Source organism: Vitis vinifera, chromosome 1, assembly GCF_030704535.1.
Source record: "Vitis vinifera cultivar Pinot Noir 40024 chromosome 1, ASM3070453v1".
Lineage (NCBI taxonomy): Eukaryota > Viridiplantae > Streptophyta > Magnoliopsida > Vitales > Vitaceae > Vitis > Vitis vinifera.
The window spans coordinates 789,694-806,583 of record NC_081805.1 but is presented as its reverse complement, the minus strand read 5'-3'; the positions used below and the strand labels follow the sequence as shown (position 1 = coordinate 806,583).

At 36.4% G+C, this 16,890-nt stretch overlaps 3 protein-coding genes across 4 annotated transcripts; all 3 read right to left on the bottom strand.

The window, feature by feature from the left end:
• Nucleotides 1-747: 747 nt before the first annotated feature.
• On the bottom strand, nt 748-3,435 carry LOC100257664 (disease resistance protein RPM1). The gene has a single exon (XM_002275006.3). The coding sequence runs from the start codon at nt 3,433-3,435 to the stop codon at nt 748-750; it is 2,688 nt and encodes an 895-aa protein (XP_002275042.1).
• A 6,910-nt stretch (nt 3,436-10,345) lies between these two features.
• On the bottom strand, nt 10,346-12,876 carry LOC100242357 (uncharacterized). The gene is made up of 2 exons (XM_002272662.5): nt 12,403-12,876; nt 10,346-10,700 (listed from the first exon to the last, which is right to left on the bottom strand). The coding sequence occupies exons 1-2, from the start codon at nt 12,629-12,631 to the stop codon at nt 10,555-10,557; spliced, it is 375 nt and encodes a 124-aa protein (XP_002272698.1). The 5' UTR covers nt 12,632-12,876; the 3' UTR covers nt 10,346-10,554.
• A 991-nt stretch (nt 12,877-13,867) lies between these two features.
• Nucleotides 13,868-16,704, bottom strand: LOC100262788 (peptidyl-prolyl cis-trans isomerase FKBP13, chloroplastic). Of its 2 annotated transcripts, none has more exons than XR_785710.3 (5): nt 16,259-16,704; nt 15,656-15,748; nt 14,421-14,495; nt 14,271-14,339; nt 13,868-14,194 (listed from the first exon to the last, which is right to left on the bottom strand). XR_785710.3 is itself a non-coding variant. In XM_002272592.4 (5 exons), exons 1-5 carry the CDS (start codon nt 16,619-16,621, stop codon nt 14,130-14,132), a joined length of 651 nt encoding a protein of 216 aa, XP_002272628.1. In that variant the 5' UTR covers nt 16,622-16,683; the 3' UTR covers nt 13,868-14,129. The 2 variants fall into 2 exon arrangements, 1 of the variants encoding a protein (XP_002272628.1); XM_002272592.4 differs by having other exon boundaries at nt 14,435-14,495; nt 16,259-16,683.
• Nucleotides 16,705-16,890: the final 186 nt, after the last annotated feature.

The following is a 16,890-nucleotide window of genomic DNA, read 5'->3' as shown; positions in this document are numbered from 1 at the left end:
ATTTAAATAATTTTACAATCAAAAATAAATAAAAAGACTAATTTATTCTCACCCCTAAGAAGAAAAATAATAATTTTAAGATAGCAAATAAATAACTAAGAGGATGTCAAAGTTTTCAAATTTTCTATAAGCTAAAATGGGTGTTTTTAGGTCCGGTAAAAAAATGTTTTTGAAAACAATTTTTAAACAAATTCTCAAAATACTATTTTCAGTGAAAATTTCACAACTCTATTCTTTAATTTAAAAAATTGTTTTATATTTTTAAAGAATATAAAACCATTTCCAAAAATAATATTCAAACACAACTTATATTTCTTGAAAATCGATCATTAACTTAAAGTTATTCATAAAAATAAAAAATAAAAATCATTAACTTATAGAGATTTTGAAGTAAACATGTTATACTATTTCAGATCAAAAACGAATCATATGCGGAGCACACTACTTAGAAAGCTGAAAATAAAATAATTAAATTTTTAGCGAAAGTAAATACGTATAATTAGATGTATTCATCGTATTAATAAAACAACTTCTACTATATTTAACATTATAATAATCATAAAAAGATACCCTCTATTGAAGACATAATTTCATAGTCAATTGCACCATACATACTTTCCTAGGAAAATGCAGTAATCCTAGTAAAGAAATAGCAATCGAACAATACATTTTTTGGAATCTAGAAGAAGCAAAAGATGAACTCCTGCTGTTCTACAGACCTGATTCTTCCTCACAAATATATAACGGTCATGAAAGATCTTCCAACTGGCCCTGTTTATATGAATGAATACACGGAATATGGTGAACCAAATGGCGCAATCGACCGCCATTTTTCCTCAGCCTGGTCACAAATGGTTCGGGCATATCGTGCAGCAGCAGCATTTGGAGGTGAATGAGCTTGTCAATACCTCTAGGGACCTGCACCAGCTTGCTGCAGTGGCTTATGATCAGCTTTTGTAGGCAAGGCAATGTGCCTTCTTCCATTATGATAGACTTCAGCTGTTCCAATTGCTGAAGTTCTAATATCTTAAGCTTCTGAAATTTTCCCGACCTGAAGTCCAACTGGGTTCCAGTGTATGCATCAAGCAGCTGCAGCTCCACTAGATATGGGAGGTTTTGAAGAGCTGCAATCGGGTCTTCTGCGAGTGAAGACCATTTTAGGCGTATTCTCACCAGGTCATGTAGAGAAGATACCCACTGTGGAAACCTTTCCAAGGGCCCTTTGAGGTACAAGCGTTGAAGAAGGGGCGGCGGATTGGTCATTGCATCAAGCTCCAGAGGCACCTCTATATTAAGAGATGTCACATTCAAGGAATGGAGATTTCGCATCTTCTCAATTGCATGGCACAAGCGCGTCCCATCTTCTTTTGCCAGTTCTACAATACCCAGCTTCCTCAACTGCGTAAGATTTTCTAGCCCTTGTATCATTCTGTGTTGCCGACTCATTCTGTGCTGCCCACTCGCCTTTACAAATGATAGCTTTTGTAGGTTCTTCAATGCGCCCATCCTCTTTGGTGCCTTGAACCCCTGAACAATATCAAAAGGAAGGACACTTTCCATATTGTAGCGATAAACCAGCAGATGGCGAAGTTTCTCCAATTGTAGGACTGCTTTGGGTACCTTTGTTACCAGAGTCTGCTTAAGATCCAAGGTCTCAAGGTGATGAAGGTCACCAAGGGACCTTGGGATGCTCCTTATATTTGTATTCCTCAAACTCAAGTACCTCAAGAGCAGAAGATCTGTAATTACACTCGGAAATTCTTCCAAAGGAGTGCCCTGTATGTCCAAGACCTTCAATAGTTTGAAATTGGAACCAATCTTTACTTTGCCTATGCCGAAACTGAAGAAGGTTCGAACACAGGGTAAGTCCTGAGACACATCAAAATCTTCCTTCTGGATAGATAGGCGCCGGGTGTTCTGAGTCAAGTTTCTTGCAGCTCCTGTGCAGACAGTACAAAAGTTCTCCTCATGTGAGACTGAGAGAATCATCTTCAGCATGAGACTATGAACTCCCACACTTGTCGGCCTTCCATCAAAATCCATTTCATTTGCCTTTATTAGACTCCTGTCTATCAGCTCGTTCAGGTACTCTTCCCCAACCTCTTCAAGCGTCTTGCCTCGTTTCTCTATTACAAACCCTTCAGCTATCCATAGCCGAATTAGTCTTCTTCGCTTAACTAGGTTATTCTCAGGAAAAATGCTCATGTACAAGAAACAATACTTGAGATGGTAAGGTAAATCATTGTAACTTGCAGACAACACTTTCATAATATCCGAAAGCTCACCACTGCTTCTCAATCCAGACTCAAGACTATCATGTAATATTTTCCATTCATTTTTAGTTGGAGTCCGTCTTGACAAAAATCTACCGATTTCAATAATCCCAAGTGGTAATCCATCACATTTCTGTAAGATGGATTTGGAGACTTCCTCCAAACCTGAAGGACATCTGCCATTTCTTGAGAAAGCTTTCTTATAGAAGAGTTGCTCAGCCCTTTGCGGTGACAGTGGCTGAAGCTTGTGGATATCAATAGAATCATCATCTCTACAAGAATTAGCTATATCGCCTCTCCTTGTAGTGACAATTATTCTACTGTTCTTACCATCTGGCAAGGCAAGTCTAATGGACTCCCACACATCTTTTACCCATAAGTCATCAAGAACTATAACATACCGTTTGTTGTGGAGAAATTTTCGCAGTTTATGCATCAGAGCAACCACATCGGCCCCCTGTGTGATTGTACAGCCCAAGTTCTCTACTAACAAGGTCAAGATATTGAGTTTTGTTTTGGACTTTGAAGCAGTGATCCAAACATTGCAACCGAAGTGCTGCTTCACCCTCTCATACACGCTGTGGACAAGAGTTGTCTTCCCCAGTCCAGCCATCCCCACCACAAACATCACCTCAAGCCTTTGTTTCGGTTCCAAGGCCCAAGAAACCAGCTTATTTGTAGGCTCCTCAAGGCCCACAGTATCAACGTTGCCAATGAACTGAGGAGCCACTCTCACAGGAAGGTCTGTGTTGTTGCCAGCATTGGTTGAAGTGGAGGCCATGCTGTGATACCTCTCCTTTGTCTGCTGAATGCTTTGGAGACTCCGGTCAATATCCTGTATCAAGTTGTTGATGGAGTGACGCATTTTCAGGCGGCGCCACACTGATTCTTGATCGAGCCTGAACAGGTCAAGAACATCCTCGATGGCATAAGCTTGATCGCGGACATTTTGAATCCAGACCCTGAATTGGTGATCATGCTCTTTCTTTGAAGCAGCATCTCTCAGTAGGGCTTCAATGCTCCGCAGCTCGCGTCCTAAATTCTGGACTGCCTTTTTTATATTTTCCTGCAAATTCCACTCTCTACTTGCAAAAACATCAAGTTTGAGAAGAAGAAAGCTCACAGCACTACCTGCAATCCCTCCACCTATTTCTGGGTCCATTCTCTCTCTCTCTCTCTCTCTCTCTCTCTCTCTCTCTTCTCACAGATCTACAAATTGCTGCAACAATATTAGGATCTGCTCATTGATATGGTGCGAGCATTGAGTTTATAGTCAATTATATATACACCAAGTCAATACATAGAAATACCCTCCCAACTTGCCAAGCAGTATGACTAACTCTTTCGTGCCCTAAGACCAGCCTAATGCACCTTTTGAATAACATTCACAACCATTTTACAGCAAAAATACATAGAGAGGTCATAGAATTAGCAGGTGCATGTGCGTGTGTAAACAAAACAAGTGGGGGGTGCCCACAGGTAAGTTTCCTCTCAAGAGTTATAGAGCAATCTTGTTAGGAGTTCTAACAAGAATGCAAATTTCTTTTCTCCTGTATACTGAATAGAGATCTGAGTTAATTCCTACTAAAAAATTGGCAACTTGAAACACACAACTTGTTTATTTGCAAATTGTAGCCAATCCACATGAAGTCAATGTTACATATTGATTAACTATACGCAATTATGGCCTTTCCTAGCTTCTTACAGGTGTTTTTCTTAAGAAAACCAATCGGAAAGTTCCATGTCAAGCCTTTGATATTGACCTCCTTACATGTAAAATGATTCCATCTTCAAGGGTTGAAAACTCCTAGTTGCTCTGCTTTTAAAATATTTTGTAATGGAGATTGGCCGAGGTTGATGGAAGTCATATATTCCAAGTCAAGGCATTGCGTTCATCAACTGCTAGGTCTCCTTTTCTGCAAACCCAAACAGTAAAGGAGCATATCAACAAATTAACATTGGACTGAGTCTTCCCCCATATTGCCGTTGCTTGGAAGCAAGGCATAGGACCCTGAAAACACTGGTTTTAACTTCTTATGAATGCCTCTTGCGTGTACAATACAAAACCAATTTCATAAATCAAGTGTTAGGGAAGATGTCCCCAAAGACTCCAGGAGTCTATGCTGTAAATAATAAGAAAATAAGCATCACATACAACTCAAGAAACCAGTATTAATGTGATGGAACCTAGAGTCTTCTCCATTGGGAAGACTTTGATTATTTCCAAGTTCACAGGTTTTTTTGGTACTTATGGGGTCATTTTACTGCTTCTTCAAGACAATTTATTAACCTTTGTGTCACTTACATGCAACAGTCAGAAAAGAAAATGGAGAAATTTCCAAGTTTTCTCACAATTCTTATACTAATCCATGGGTCAACATGATTTCATTGCTGGGTGAGAAAAGCATTTCATTTCTTAATAAACCTGATCCTAATATGCTCTACATAGAATAACAGTTTCCATTGATCCTATCATCCTGTTTGCCAAACCGAAACTATATTAATTCATTCCAGTAATAACTTGAAGGATGAACAGGAGCAGTTCCTTGTACAAATTAAGAACTAACTGATCCACATTGAGGTTTGAAGCAATAAGGATTTCCTTACCACCATGGTTAAACCTTCCCCTAGTCCCACCTTGGCTGCAGTAATATGAAGGATAAAGAAAGTGAATGGTGTTGGCAAGAATGGGAGGGAATACTCTCAGTTGGTCAATAGTTGGTCAATGAAGCTTAAAATCCTGTCTTGGAATATCATAGGGGCAAATGACAAGGAAAGATGAAAAATAATCAAGTCTCTTATCTTCCACAGAAAGTAGATTTGTTTTGCTTGCAAGTAACCAAGGTGTAGGAGATGATCTTGAATTTTATGACAAGCTTAGGGCTAGGGGTAGGTAGATTCTTAAAGTGGGGTGTTGTGGAAGCCAGGGGAGCAGTTATGAACTGTGAGGATAATAAGGTGTTAGAATTGATTGGAATGGAAAAATGCATCCAATTCATAGACTGTGAGGATAATTTTTCATGGGTGTTCAGTGGGGTTTACCAACTCAAGGGAGAGACCGAGAAGAGTTTTGGGCAAAGCAGGGGATATCCTTAGTGTGTGGGAGAGGATTTTAATATGGTCAAATACCCAAGGGAAAGAAGGGGTTGTAACAAACTGTTTTCGGCAATGAGATGCTTTTCTGAGATGATAGAGGAGCTAAATTTGCATGATCTTCCACTAGTTGGAGTCAATATACAAGGACTGGAGGCATAAATAAACACCTTTAGTCAAGGTTTCTACCCTGGCATTGGAAGATTGGAAGAACCATTTCAATAATATATTACAATGCCATTTACCGAAGTCAGTTTCTGATCACTCTTCTGTTTAATTTGTTGGATGAAGGAGGGAATGCAAAAGGAAAAGCCCCTCTTCAAGTTTGAAAAAATGTAGCTTAAAGTGGCAGGGTTTAAAGAGCAGCTAAAATTTTGGTGGATGAGTTATAACTTTAAGGAATCATTCATCTCATTCTTGCCTCTAATCTAAAAGCTCTCAAGAAAGATTTAAAGGTGTGGACCAAATAGATATTAGGGAACATGGCTATGAGGAAAGAAGAAAGCTTTACTCCTGATTGGCTATTGGGATTCCAAGGAAGCAATCTAGTCAATGGAGAAAGTGGAGGCTCCAAAAAAGGCTTTTGAAAAGTTTAGCCAGTGGGCTTTGTTAGAAGAAATTGCTTGAATACAGAAATCAAGAGAATTATGGTTAAAGGGGGGTGACAAAAATACCAAATTTTTTCATAAAATGCAGAAGAATGAACTTAATTACAAGCATAAAGATGAATTAGGTAAGGCTCTTGGAAGATTCTGAATTGAAGGGGGTAGCAACTGCTATTCAGAATTTTCTATCAGAAATAGGGAATTGAAGACCTAGCATCAGTGAGATGTGCTTCGAGGTCTATTCAAAGAGAGGATGCAAGGTGTTTGGAGAGATTTTTTTAAAGGAGAAGGCCTTTGAGGCTTTGAAAGGATTCGGTGGGGATAAAGCCCATAACCTGGTTGGCTTCTCCATGGCTTTTTGGAAGTTTAGCTAAGAAGTTTTGAAAAACAAATTGATTAGGAAATTCCATAAGCATGGCATTTTTTGAGAGAAGCTTATTTGCTACATTCTTTGTCATAGTTCCTAGGAAAGGAGAAGTAAATGATTTAAAAGACTTCAAAATCATTAGCTTGATGGACGGTGTGTATCAACTCCTAGCAAAAGTTTTGGCTAATGGAATCAAGAAGGGAATTGGAAGAATGCCTTTATGAAGGGTTAACAAATTTTGTATGAGGTGCTCATTACAAATGAGGCATTATATTCAAGGTTGCAGAGCATTAGGGAAGGTGCATTTGGCAAGCTATATATAAAGAAAGCATATGACCATGTCAATTGGGAATTTCTCTTAGAATTTCTTAGAAATATCCTCTTTCTCCTAATTGTGTGTCTCGACAACTAGATTCTCTTTGTTGATGAATGAAAGCCCTGTTAGTTTTTCAAAGTTCAAGACGTTTGAGGCAATGAGATCCTCTTTCTCCTTATTTATTTTGACAATGGAGGCCCTTAGTAGTTTTTGAAAAGGATTCGGGAGTGAGGCTTCATATCAGGTTTTAAGGTAGGAGGAAGGGGAAAGGAGAGGGTAAAGGTCACCCACCTTTTATTTGCATATGGTACCCTCATTTTTTGTGATGATCGTGAAGAGCTAATGATGTATTTAAGTTAGGCCCTTATGTGGTTTTGCCTTGGGGCAATCTTGTGGCTAGAAATTAACCTGATAAAAAATGATCTTATTCCAACAAGGGGGTCAATAATGAGGAGGATTTGGCCTCATTGTTGAAACGCAAAATGGGCAAGCTCCCTACTTATTTAGGTCTTCCACTAGACACTTCTTTTAAATCATGGGCAGTTTAGGGGGCAATGGAAGAAAGATTCATTAGAAGGCTTACCATGTGGAAGAAACAATATCTTTTGAAGGGTGAAAAGCTAATGCTAATTAAAAATACTCTATCTAGTTTGTCAATATACTACATGTCCTTATTTGTTATTCTAAGAAAAATGTGCTTGAGACTTGAGAAGATTTAAAGATATTCCCTTTAGGGAGGAGGAGATCATGAGAAGAAACCTCATTTAGTGAAATGGTCTATACATAAGAAGAAAGGTAGTTAGGCATTAGGGATTTAGTTATTCTAAACAAGGCACCACTTGAAAAGGGGAGTTGGAGGTACATTTCATAGAGGGAGCCCCCATGGAAGCGGGTCATTGTTCGAAAGGATGAGGAAGTAGGAAAGTGATTCTCCTAAGAGGTATGGGATGGATACAAAGGTAAGGTATGGAAAACAATAAGGAAAGAGTGGGAGGATTTTAAAGGTATACTTATTTTGAGGTAGGAAATGGAAGGAAAGTGCAGTTTCAGAAGATTACTTGGTACATAACACAACACTGAGCATCTCTTTCCCATCATTGTTCACCCTAACCAACTCAAACGATGCATGGATTGCGGATATTTGGAAGGAGATAAGGGAATGGTATCCATGGCTCTACAAACAGTTTAATAATTAGGAGTTTGGAAGCATTAAGGCCTTTCTAGCAAAGTTACAAAAGTATTCAATGAATTGGGTTACAAAAGATAGATTGGTATAAAAGAAATCAAGGAGTGAATTGTTCTTGGTCAAAGCCTTCTACTCTTGCCTAGAGTCAAAAAAAAAAAAAAACAACTTTTCCCAATAAAAATAGTTTGGAACTTGTAAGTGCTAACAAAAGTAGGATTCTTTACTTAGGAAGTAGCCTAGAGGAGAATTTTGATCCTAGATTAGCTAAAAAAAAAAAAAGACTAGACTTTAACAAATAAATGCAGTTTTTGTAAAGTTAAGGAGGAATTAGTTCATTGTGTCCTTTTTTTACTGTGTCAAAACAAGAATATCATGGTACTTATTTTTCTCATTATTAAAAGTTAAAAAAGTGATGCATGCTACAATAAAAAAAAAAATGTTATTAAGTTGGTAAGGGACTTTTAGGGGGAGGGGGGAGGGAAGTGGATAGCAAAGAAGCAAATAAAAGGCATGGAGGGCAGCTCCTTTATACTTATTTTAAACCATTTGGGAGGATATGAATAGGAAAGTGAAGACCAATCAAACGTACTCTCTTTGACTTTAGGTCAAAAGCCGTTAGATGGTCTCTATGTCTATTCTAGACTTTATTAATTAGATGGACTCTTTTTTATACGAAAGAGGTAGGTAGTTTTTGTTAATCTCTCCATCTAATTGCCTTTTGTGCATATTTGTATACTCCTCATGCATTTTGGTGTGCCCTCTTTTGATAAGGCATTATTAATAATTTTAATTTTTTGCCCATAAAAAAATTAACCATGTTTTCATTTTCCAATGCCCAGGAGAGTGATGATTAAGATTAAAAAAATTTAGAAAAACCTTTTTCTAGAGAAGTCAAATGGAATTAGTTAGCTAGATGATAGTTTGCAAGGGTTAAAAGTTTAAGTGATCAAGAATTAGAAGGTTAGATGATCTCAACTAGGCTTTATGGGAAAATGGGTTCTTTTATGGACAAAGATGGAAAGAAGGGAGAATGAGCACACTAAAGGTGAGAGAGACTTCAAGAGTGAGTTTGTGGAAAGGCATTAGAAGGGGATGGGAATAATTCAATCTTTGGAGCACTATTTGGGTAAAATGGTATGAGAGCCAAATCTGCTTGGACAAATAGTTATAAAAGCATCCTTTGAAAGAGGCTTTTCTCCTTCCTTTTCATATCAGCCTCTACCAACAATATCATGATGGCATATTTATGTGATAGGGGCAAGGGTAAAAAAAAACTTACATCAACCAAAGAAATCTACAACAACTGTACTCCTGAGAGAGAGAGAGAGAGAGAGATATATATATATATATATATATATATATTTTTTTTTTTTTTTTTTTTTTTTTTTTTTTTGGCCAAGGAAGCAAAACGAGGAAAGGTCCAAACTATAAACATTCTCATAAGATGATGGCCATGGAAAACAAATGCCACCTCTATAAAGATAGACTAATCAACTATTACAATCCAATCCATTGAAATCAGGCCAAGAAATTGAGAAATTCTCTATTAGCTATCTTTAAGCTAAAGTGGTGACTGTAACTTCATTCAAAGAGAGTGAAAGAAAGGACACGGGTTTGAATGTTTGACATAAGTGATTAAAGGTTTGACAGAAAGTAACCCAATGCTTATTTTAATGCATGTGAAGAGAGCTTAGTAGAAAAAATTTCAATGCCAGAGAACTTTCAAATCACAGATTGAAGATCTTCATTAAATCTCTTTGAAGTGATCTTAGGCTTTATTGGCAATGAAGAATAACAAAATGCTAAAAAAAATTTATAGTCTTTACTAGCGAAAATTGTCTTTATGGTGGTTGTCTTGTCTAAAAGTATTTTGTCTTCTTTCTTTTCTGAGCATCTTTCGAATATTACTTGTGTACATAAAACATATATCACTTGTGTGTACATAGAACACATATCACTTGTGTGTGCATAGAACATGTCATTTAATATATTTTCTATTTGCTTATAAGAAAACACTTATGTAGAAAATATTTGTTAAGAGTTTGAAATTCCATTTGATGAATTTAAGCAATAATTTTCAATAGAACCAATCGATTTCTACGATTAAATTTAATAACTAATCGATTTCTACCGATTTCTACAATTAAAAAAGTAACCAAACCTCAATCAATGCCATCTTGAACATATCTTCCAGTGTCGCGGAGCATTTCTATTTGAAGAGCTTTTAGCTACAGTAATTTTTCTTAAAATCGTTTTTAAGACAATCACCTATCAAATACTTATCCAATAAACATTGAAAGTCATTTTTTAACTCTTCAAAAATATTTTCTAAATTTTACCAAATGCCCAAAAGTACTCTTTATGCTAAAAGTATTTTCTAACAGCATTACCAAACAATTAGTCAAAGAAGCAAAGACTAAACATTTTCTCAACAAGTTCAATCATAAAAATCTACTAACTTTATCATTTAGTATCACTCAAAAATTAGTTCCCACACTCCTCCACTTCAGAAATACTGAATATGATATTCTTAAAATAGTGTTAACTCCCTAAGACAAGACTGTAATATCAGAATACAGAATTATAAAAGAAACAAAAATAAATAAATAAAAAAAACTCGAGTATCAAGTTAGTCACATTGTCCATCTAAGCAAACAATAGAATATTGATACATGAAAAAGAAATATCATCACCGTTATCAGTCACATATGCAATTAAACATGCTTTCTTCTGATATTGCCTTTGCCCTTGCCTCGACGCTTAGCTTTAGCCATCTTGAATTTTTTTTGTGCCTTCTTTCCTATTCCACCAACAGGCTTCAGGGCCGCCCTGCTTTGATTGCCATCGTCCATCTCCACATCTGTAAAAGCTCAAGTTCAGAATTCATATCCATATCAATGATATTAACATAGCAGGAAATGCTGATGGACAGGGATGCAACTCTGCCTTGGAAATGAGATGATTTCCTTTTAATTCATTACATCATCTGGGTGCACTGGTTTTGTCACGTCAAAAACAGTGTTTTGTCATCTAAAATGAAATGGTCACCGTAAAGATACAAGCTACAACAACAGTAATGAGATCATTTCTTAAAACACCAAACATAGAACCAAACAAAGTAATAATTTAAAGTATACTGTGAGGCAAAATGAAACTATTCCATTTTAATGCGATTTTCCAAAAGCTCCTTGACATTTCTATGCATGAGAACATGGAATTTTCCAAGCAATGGTTAACTGGGTATCAGGTCAAGCAAGGAACTGATGTCCAATTGTGTGAACAGATATTAATGCCAATTCTCATGGCAGGACCAGAAAAGAAAATGGGCCAAGAACTAAAATTGATGTAAGGCACCCACCTCTTTTATTGAGAACCTTTTCTAAAAAAAATCCCATGTGTATTTTAAAAACCTACAACTGGTGTAAGAATGTAGAATTCCGGAAGGCGATGCCAATATACATATCATCATACCTTGAGACAGTGGAACATCAAAGGCAATTGAAGTAAAATATTCAAAAATTCAGTTCTGGAACATTGTTTTTCTGCATGTACAACTCAAAAACCTCCAACTAACAAAATGGATAGAAGAAGCCCTTAAGTTTACTTTCGTGCATCTTTGTAGAATCATAGAAGTTTAAAAATGGGATCTTCCTTTAGCTTATATTGAGACATATAGACTGATGCTTTGACAGTGCTTATGAATGGGCTCGAAATGCTTAGCACCATGTAGGAACATATTATGTAAAAAGAAGTGCCCTTAATTGCATTGGACTATAATCTATGACATAAACACAAGGTTATTAACAAAATCTAACCAACATAGACAAATATGTATGGTAATGGATCTACTACATTGGACAAAAATGTGTTAAGAGTTTGTGTATATGTTGAAGAACAATATAGAAAAATATTGTAAAAAAATAATAAATAAATAAATACTGTAATAGATTCTCTAACATAAAGGAAATGCTCCTTGACTTTGTTGAAGCATGTAGAGGGACCAATGTCCAAATTGGAAGACATAATATCATGTCAAAAAGGTCTGATTCATCAGCGTTGAATTTTTCAATTTGATGTCTAGTACTATGTCGCCCATGCATGCTTAATTACAAAGTTCTGATGGGATCCAGTGCATTACCACCACTATGATCACACCCAATTTGGTGATGATCCAAATTGAGGACATTTCATAACCATGAAGCGGATCTAGTGATCCTGCTATCTAAATTGAGGGAACTGCAAATTTTGGACGACGATGCATCACCGGGAAATGTGTTAAACTCCTATCTTGCCTCGATGTTCTACACATGCTTTCACGGGGTTGGATCTTTTCCCCTTTTTCTGGTCATTTCTCAGGTCGTATTGGTGTATATGTATACTACACAATCAATTTCAATCATCCTTGGAATGAATTCAGCGCAGAACACTTTTTAGGGTTTAGAAACCACCAGGCTTGTATAAGGATTCGAATGCAGATGTAAAAGGCGATGAAGAAAACTGAAAGCAAAAAACCCTAAAAATGAATTCAAAGCAAAGATCACGAAGGAAGAAAAGAAAGATACCCATGGAAGTGGCCGTTAGGTCCATAGCAGAGGTGATGGCGGTGGTGGCATCCGCGGCTATGGAGGTGGAGGTGGAGGGAGTGGGGCGGACGGGAAGCTTGGGGGCGGCGAGGGCGGCTTCTTGGGCAGCGAGCTTAGCAGCGTCTTTGGCATCGTACAAGGGTTCAACCAGTTCTCTCCTAATCGCCCTCAGCCTCTTCTCTCTCTTTGATCTCATGGACTTCGCCATTCTTCTTCCTCTTCTTTTGCTTCTTCTTCTTCTTCTTCTTTGTATCAAACCCTAAAACCCTAGCTAACTCTCAAAACCCTAGTTTTTCGCTCTCGATTGAATTGATATTTAAAACCCTAAGAACCTCGAAGTGGATGTTTGGCTGCTCGGATATGTCTTGTCTCTGCTCATGGTTTAGGGTTTCCTTGACTTGGACAACCCAATCTACGATGAGAAACCCTCAACCAACCTAAATTCACAAAATTGATCGGATTGATAATAAAAAGTAATTATAAAGAAATAAAAAGATTCTTAAATTATTTCTTATTTACTTTACTATAAAATTAAAAAATATATATATAAAATTTACCAAAAATTATTTAAATATTTTGATATTTTTTAATTATTTATTCTCATATATTTAGTTGTTTTTTATATTTCTACATTCTCTTTCTTACCTTTTGGCTTTTCTTTTTTTTAGGCGAAACATCTATTTTGAAGTCACAGGTCAAAATGATCAAAAATTAATCTTTCTTTTATCTTTTAATAAAAAAAATTATTTACATTAAACATAAATAAATCAATGATAAATCAAAATCCATTAAAAATGAGTCAAATATGTTAAGATTATAAGAAAGCCACAACTATTTAATTTTTTTAATAAAAAAATGTTTTTTTTTACTATACTTAAATACAAATAAATGATAAACAAAACCAATAAAAAAGAAGTTGATGGAGCCATAGAGGTAAATAGCACTAGATGGAAACGAGAGAGATCGAATGATTCTTTATTCATCAATTTTTATGTTTAATAATGAAAAATTAAGGAAGCATTTGAAATTGATTTTGATGTTTAGAACAAAAAATGCACTAAAAAGGTGCTTGAAATTATAGTTTTTGTTCTTTGGAACAAAAAGTGCCTTGGACAAATTTTGGATAGAAAACAATTTATTAAGAATTTATTTTGTAAATATGTAATTATTTAAAAACAATTAAGGTGTTTTAAAACTTTATTTAAGAGTGTTATTAACAACAATTTGAAATAATGAATAATATTGAAAAAATAAATAATATTTTTTTAACTTTTACCTTCATGAAGAATAATTATAAAAAAAAAATTATTTTGTATATATGAGAATAATTAAAAACTGTTCTTAAAAATTATTTTCAAAAATTACTATTTTTTAAAAATTATTTTCAAAAACCACTATTTTTTAACACACATTGTAAACATAGTGAATCGTGTCTATAGCATAATTAAAAAAAAACTATTATGTCTATAGCATCAGTGAATTGTAAACACATTGTATTGACAAAGGACATCATCTAAAAATCACACCAATACATTATGGAGTATAGGAACAAAAGAACATGTAAATGCATATGAATCAATACAGTTGGTTCTGATAGTTGTCTTCCCCTGCTTTGTATTCTTAAAGGAAGGTCTTGAATGGAGGAGGGAGAAGCTCCTTCCTACATGTTAGGACGTCTTCAGCCTGGAATTTATGACGCCTACTTCTCAAGCCTTGCCGATGAACTCTACATCAAACAGGAGAACCGAATCTGGAGGTATGATACATGAACCTGCAACATGAAAAAAAGTAGACTTATGGAGTCCTCAATTGAAAAAACCTACTAACATGAAGATTTAGGTACTTACCTCCTCTACAGCCAGCACCTCTCGTGCCATATCCGAGCTCTGGGGGGAGCTTTAATGTGCGTTTTCCACCTAAAAATGATGGAGAAAGACAAAATCATAAATTCACTGTTTATAGTAATCAATGTCATGAAGAGAGAATAGAATGCTCACGGGTTTTTCCATACCAGCAAGCATGGGGGGAACCCCATCACCTCCTAGAATCCCCTGGTCCCAGCCTCTAATGACCTGTGAGATGCATGAAATCAGTCCTGACAGTGGTTGCTGATAAACTTAAGATCCCAACAACAATAATAGATTAGCTATCTCATCTATCAAGACTGGGGATTGCATTCTACAGACCAATTATAATGGGTGAGTGATCCGTCCATTAGACAAGGCCCCACAGTTGGATCCTGGAGTTTGCCACAACTTTATAATCAAAAGCAACACTTACACTAGGAATTTGAAAAGCCAAGTGAACAACTTACATTCAGGCTGAATTTGCAACTTCCATAACTAAGAATTATGAAATGTTCAAGGCCCATATACTGTAGTTTTTAACCGTCAATTTGCATTTTCCAATGGTTAAAAAGCTTCGCAGATTCTACAACTTTGCTAGAAGTTATTGTTGTGTCAAATGGGCCTTTTAATTCTGCTGTATCTATATTTTGAATTGTGGGGTTTGTGGCTAGTAAATCTATTCAAACCACCACCCTCCAATCTCTCTCCAAGAGAGAACGGTGCTCACTATTGGGCCCATCAAGGAAGAATTCTTCTCAACGAGGATGTGGCATGACAACAGTTTGAGGAATAATAGTTAAGAGTAATTACTTTTATATTTTCTTTTACTTATTCCAGGTGCAATAGAACTTTGTAGAATCTTCAGCTAAACTGTTTCCAAAAAGAACACAGAAAACTACGGTTTTTTTATTTGCCCATTTTGCAATGCTTCCTAATGGAGATTGGGTCTAAGTGGATGATTCTGTCTCTTTTCCCTTGCTCCAACTCCATTTTTTTATTTTTTATTTGGAAGCAATCATGCATGTGTGAATATTTATTTATGAGCCCTGTTTGTGTGCTCATATTAATATTAGAACTCATCATATTATCCACAAACATTCTCCAGTTTTTCCTAGAGAAAGGGTCAATTTTAGAAATGGGAACTCTTTTAACAGGTCAATCCCCTTTTAATCAAAACTCGGTTCTTTGGCCATTAATTCACAATATTTCCCATCAGTTAAGTTGGTGGCTCACAGTTCAATTAGAAAAGTTCGTAAGACCAAATTCAAAGTTTTCCAGGCAGGTATCACCCAATTCAAAAGGTTTCTGAGTTTCCAAGGAGGTATCTTATGCAATTCAATCTTGCCCCAGCAAGCAAACCAGTTATTAGAAGGTTAGGTACTTACCTCACCCACACCAATACGAAATGTAAGAGGCTTTCCACGATCATAGCTGCTATCAAAGACCTTCCCACTTTCCAATTTCCCCACATAATGTGCCTGTTCATTAACAAAATTAGGTACTAGAAAGGCAATAGTCATGGAATGATAAGTATACATTTCATGTCACTTTAAAACTAAAAATGAAGCTTATGGCATGTAGCTAACCCAGGAACCAGGTTTTTTAGCATGAACCATTGAAGTCCATATTCAAATCAACTCTGCAAATCACTGCCTAATAGCCCCACCTGTATCATTGGATTAATAGTTGACCCAACTCCTTATTGTTTAAAGAAACCCTCCAATTTAATTGGTATTTTCATATCCATGTCCCGGTGATGTTCCATTATCTATCCCACAAGTATATAATTCTTCCTGCTGCTTATCGTTCTTTTGATCTAGTAACACACAATGCAGTAAGGAAGAAAGATAATGTTGATGGATTGAAAAAGGGGCTCGACGATTTATCTTTTGCCATCTTGTGCAACATCCTTGACGCGTATTCTCTCTGACTACATTACTTTCACTGTCCTCCATCAACCAAACAGAGAAAATGGAATTCTTAATTACCTTAATAAGCTGTCCTTCGACAGCCTCAGGGCCAGTTCCCACAACTTTATCACAGAAGGCTAGACCAGAAGGAGCCACTGTTAGTTCACATGGAGCTGTTTGGGCTGCTACACTGGGTTGTGCTTGCAAGAATACATCAAGAATGCTGAAGCAGAAGCCAAAACCAATTGCTTCTCTTCTCCCGAACAAAGGTGAGTTTTCATTTATTTGCAGTGGTCGAGGAGAAGAGCTTTCTTGGTGGTGGCTTAAGATTTTGATTCTTGATTCAGCTACTATGTTGACATTGCTTGCAAATAATCTACCAGACGATGTTCTGAGCTTTATGGGAGTGCAATACCCAAGAGAGAATGCCAATGAGCTCATCTCCACCACCCAGTATCTTGAAAAGGATAAGAGCGAAGGCTCCTGAAATTATAATAGTGAGAGAGCTATTAAAATCCAATGTGAAGTAGACATCAAGATGGATTGGGCTACACTAACTGGGCCTTGTCATATTAAAATTTCAACCCAGTTTTGGCCCAAATTTGAAGCTGTCATGTAAATGAATAGAAATCCATGCAATCACTAGTTTGAGTAGTGGTACGTCTCTTGGCCATCATAATCAACTGATAAGTAATTCCCAAATGGATGCT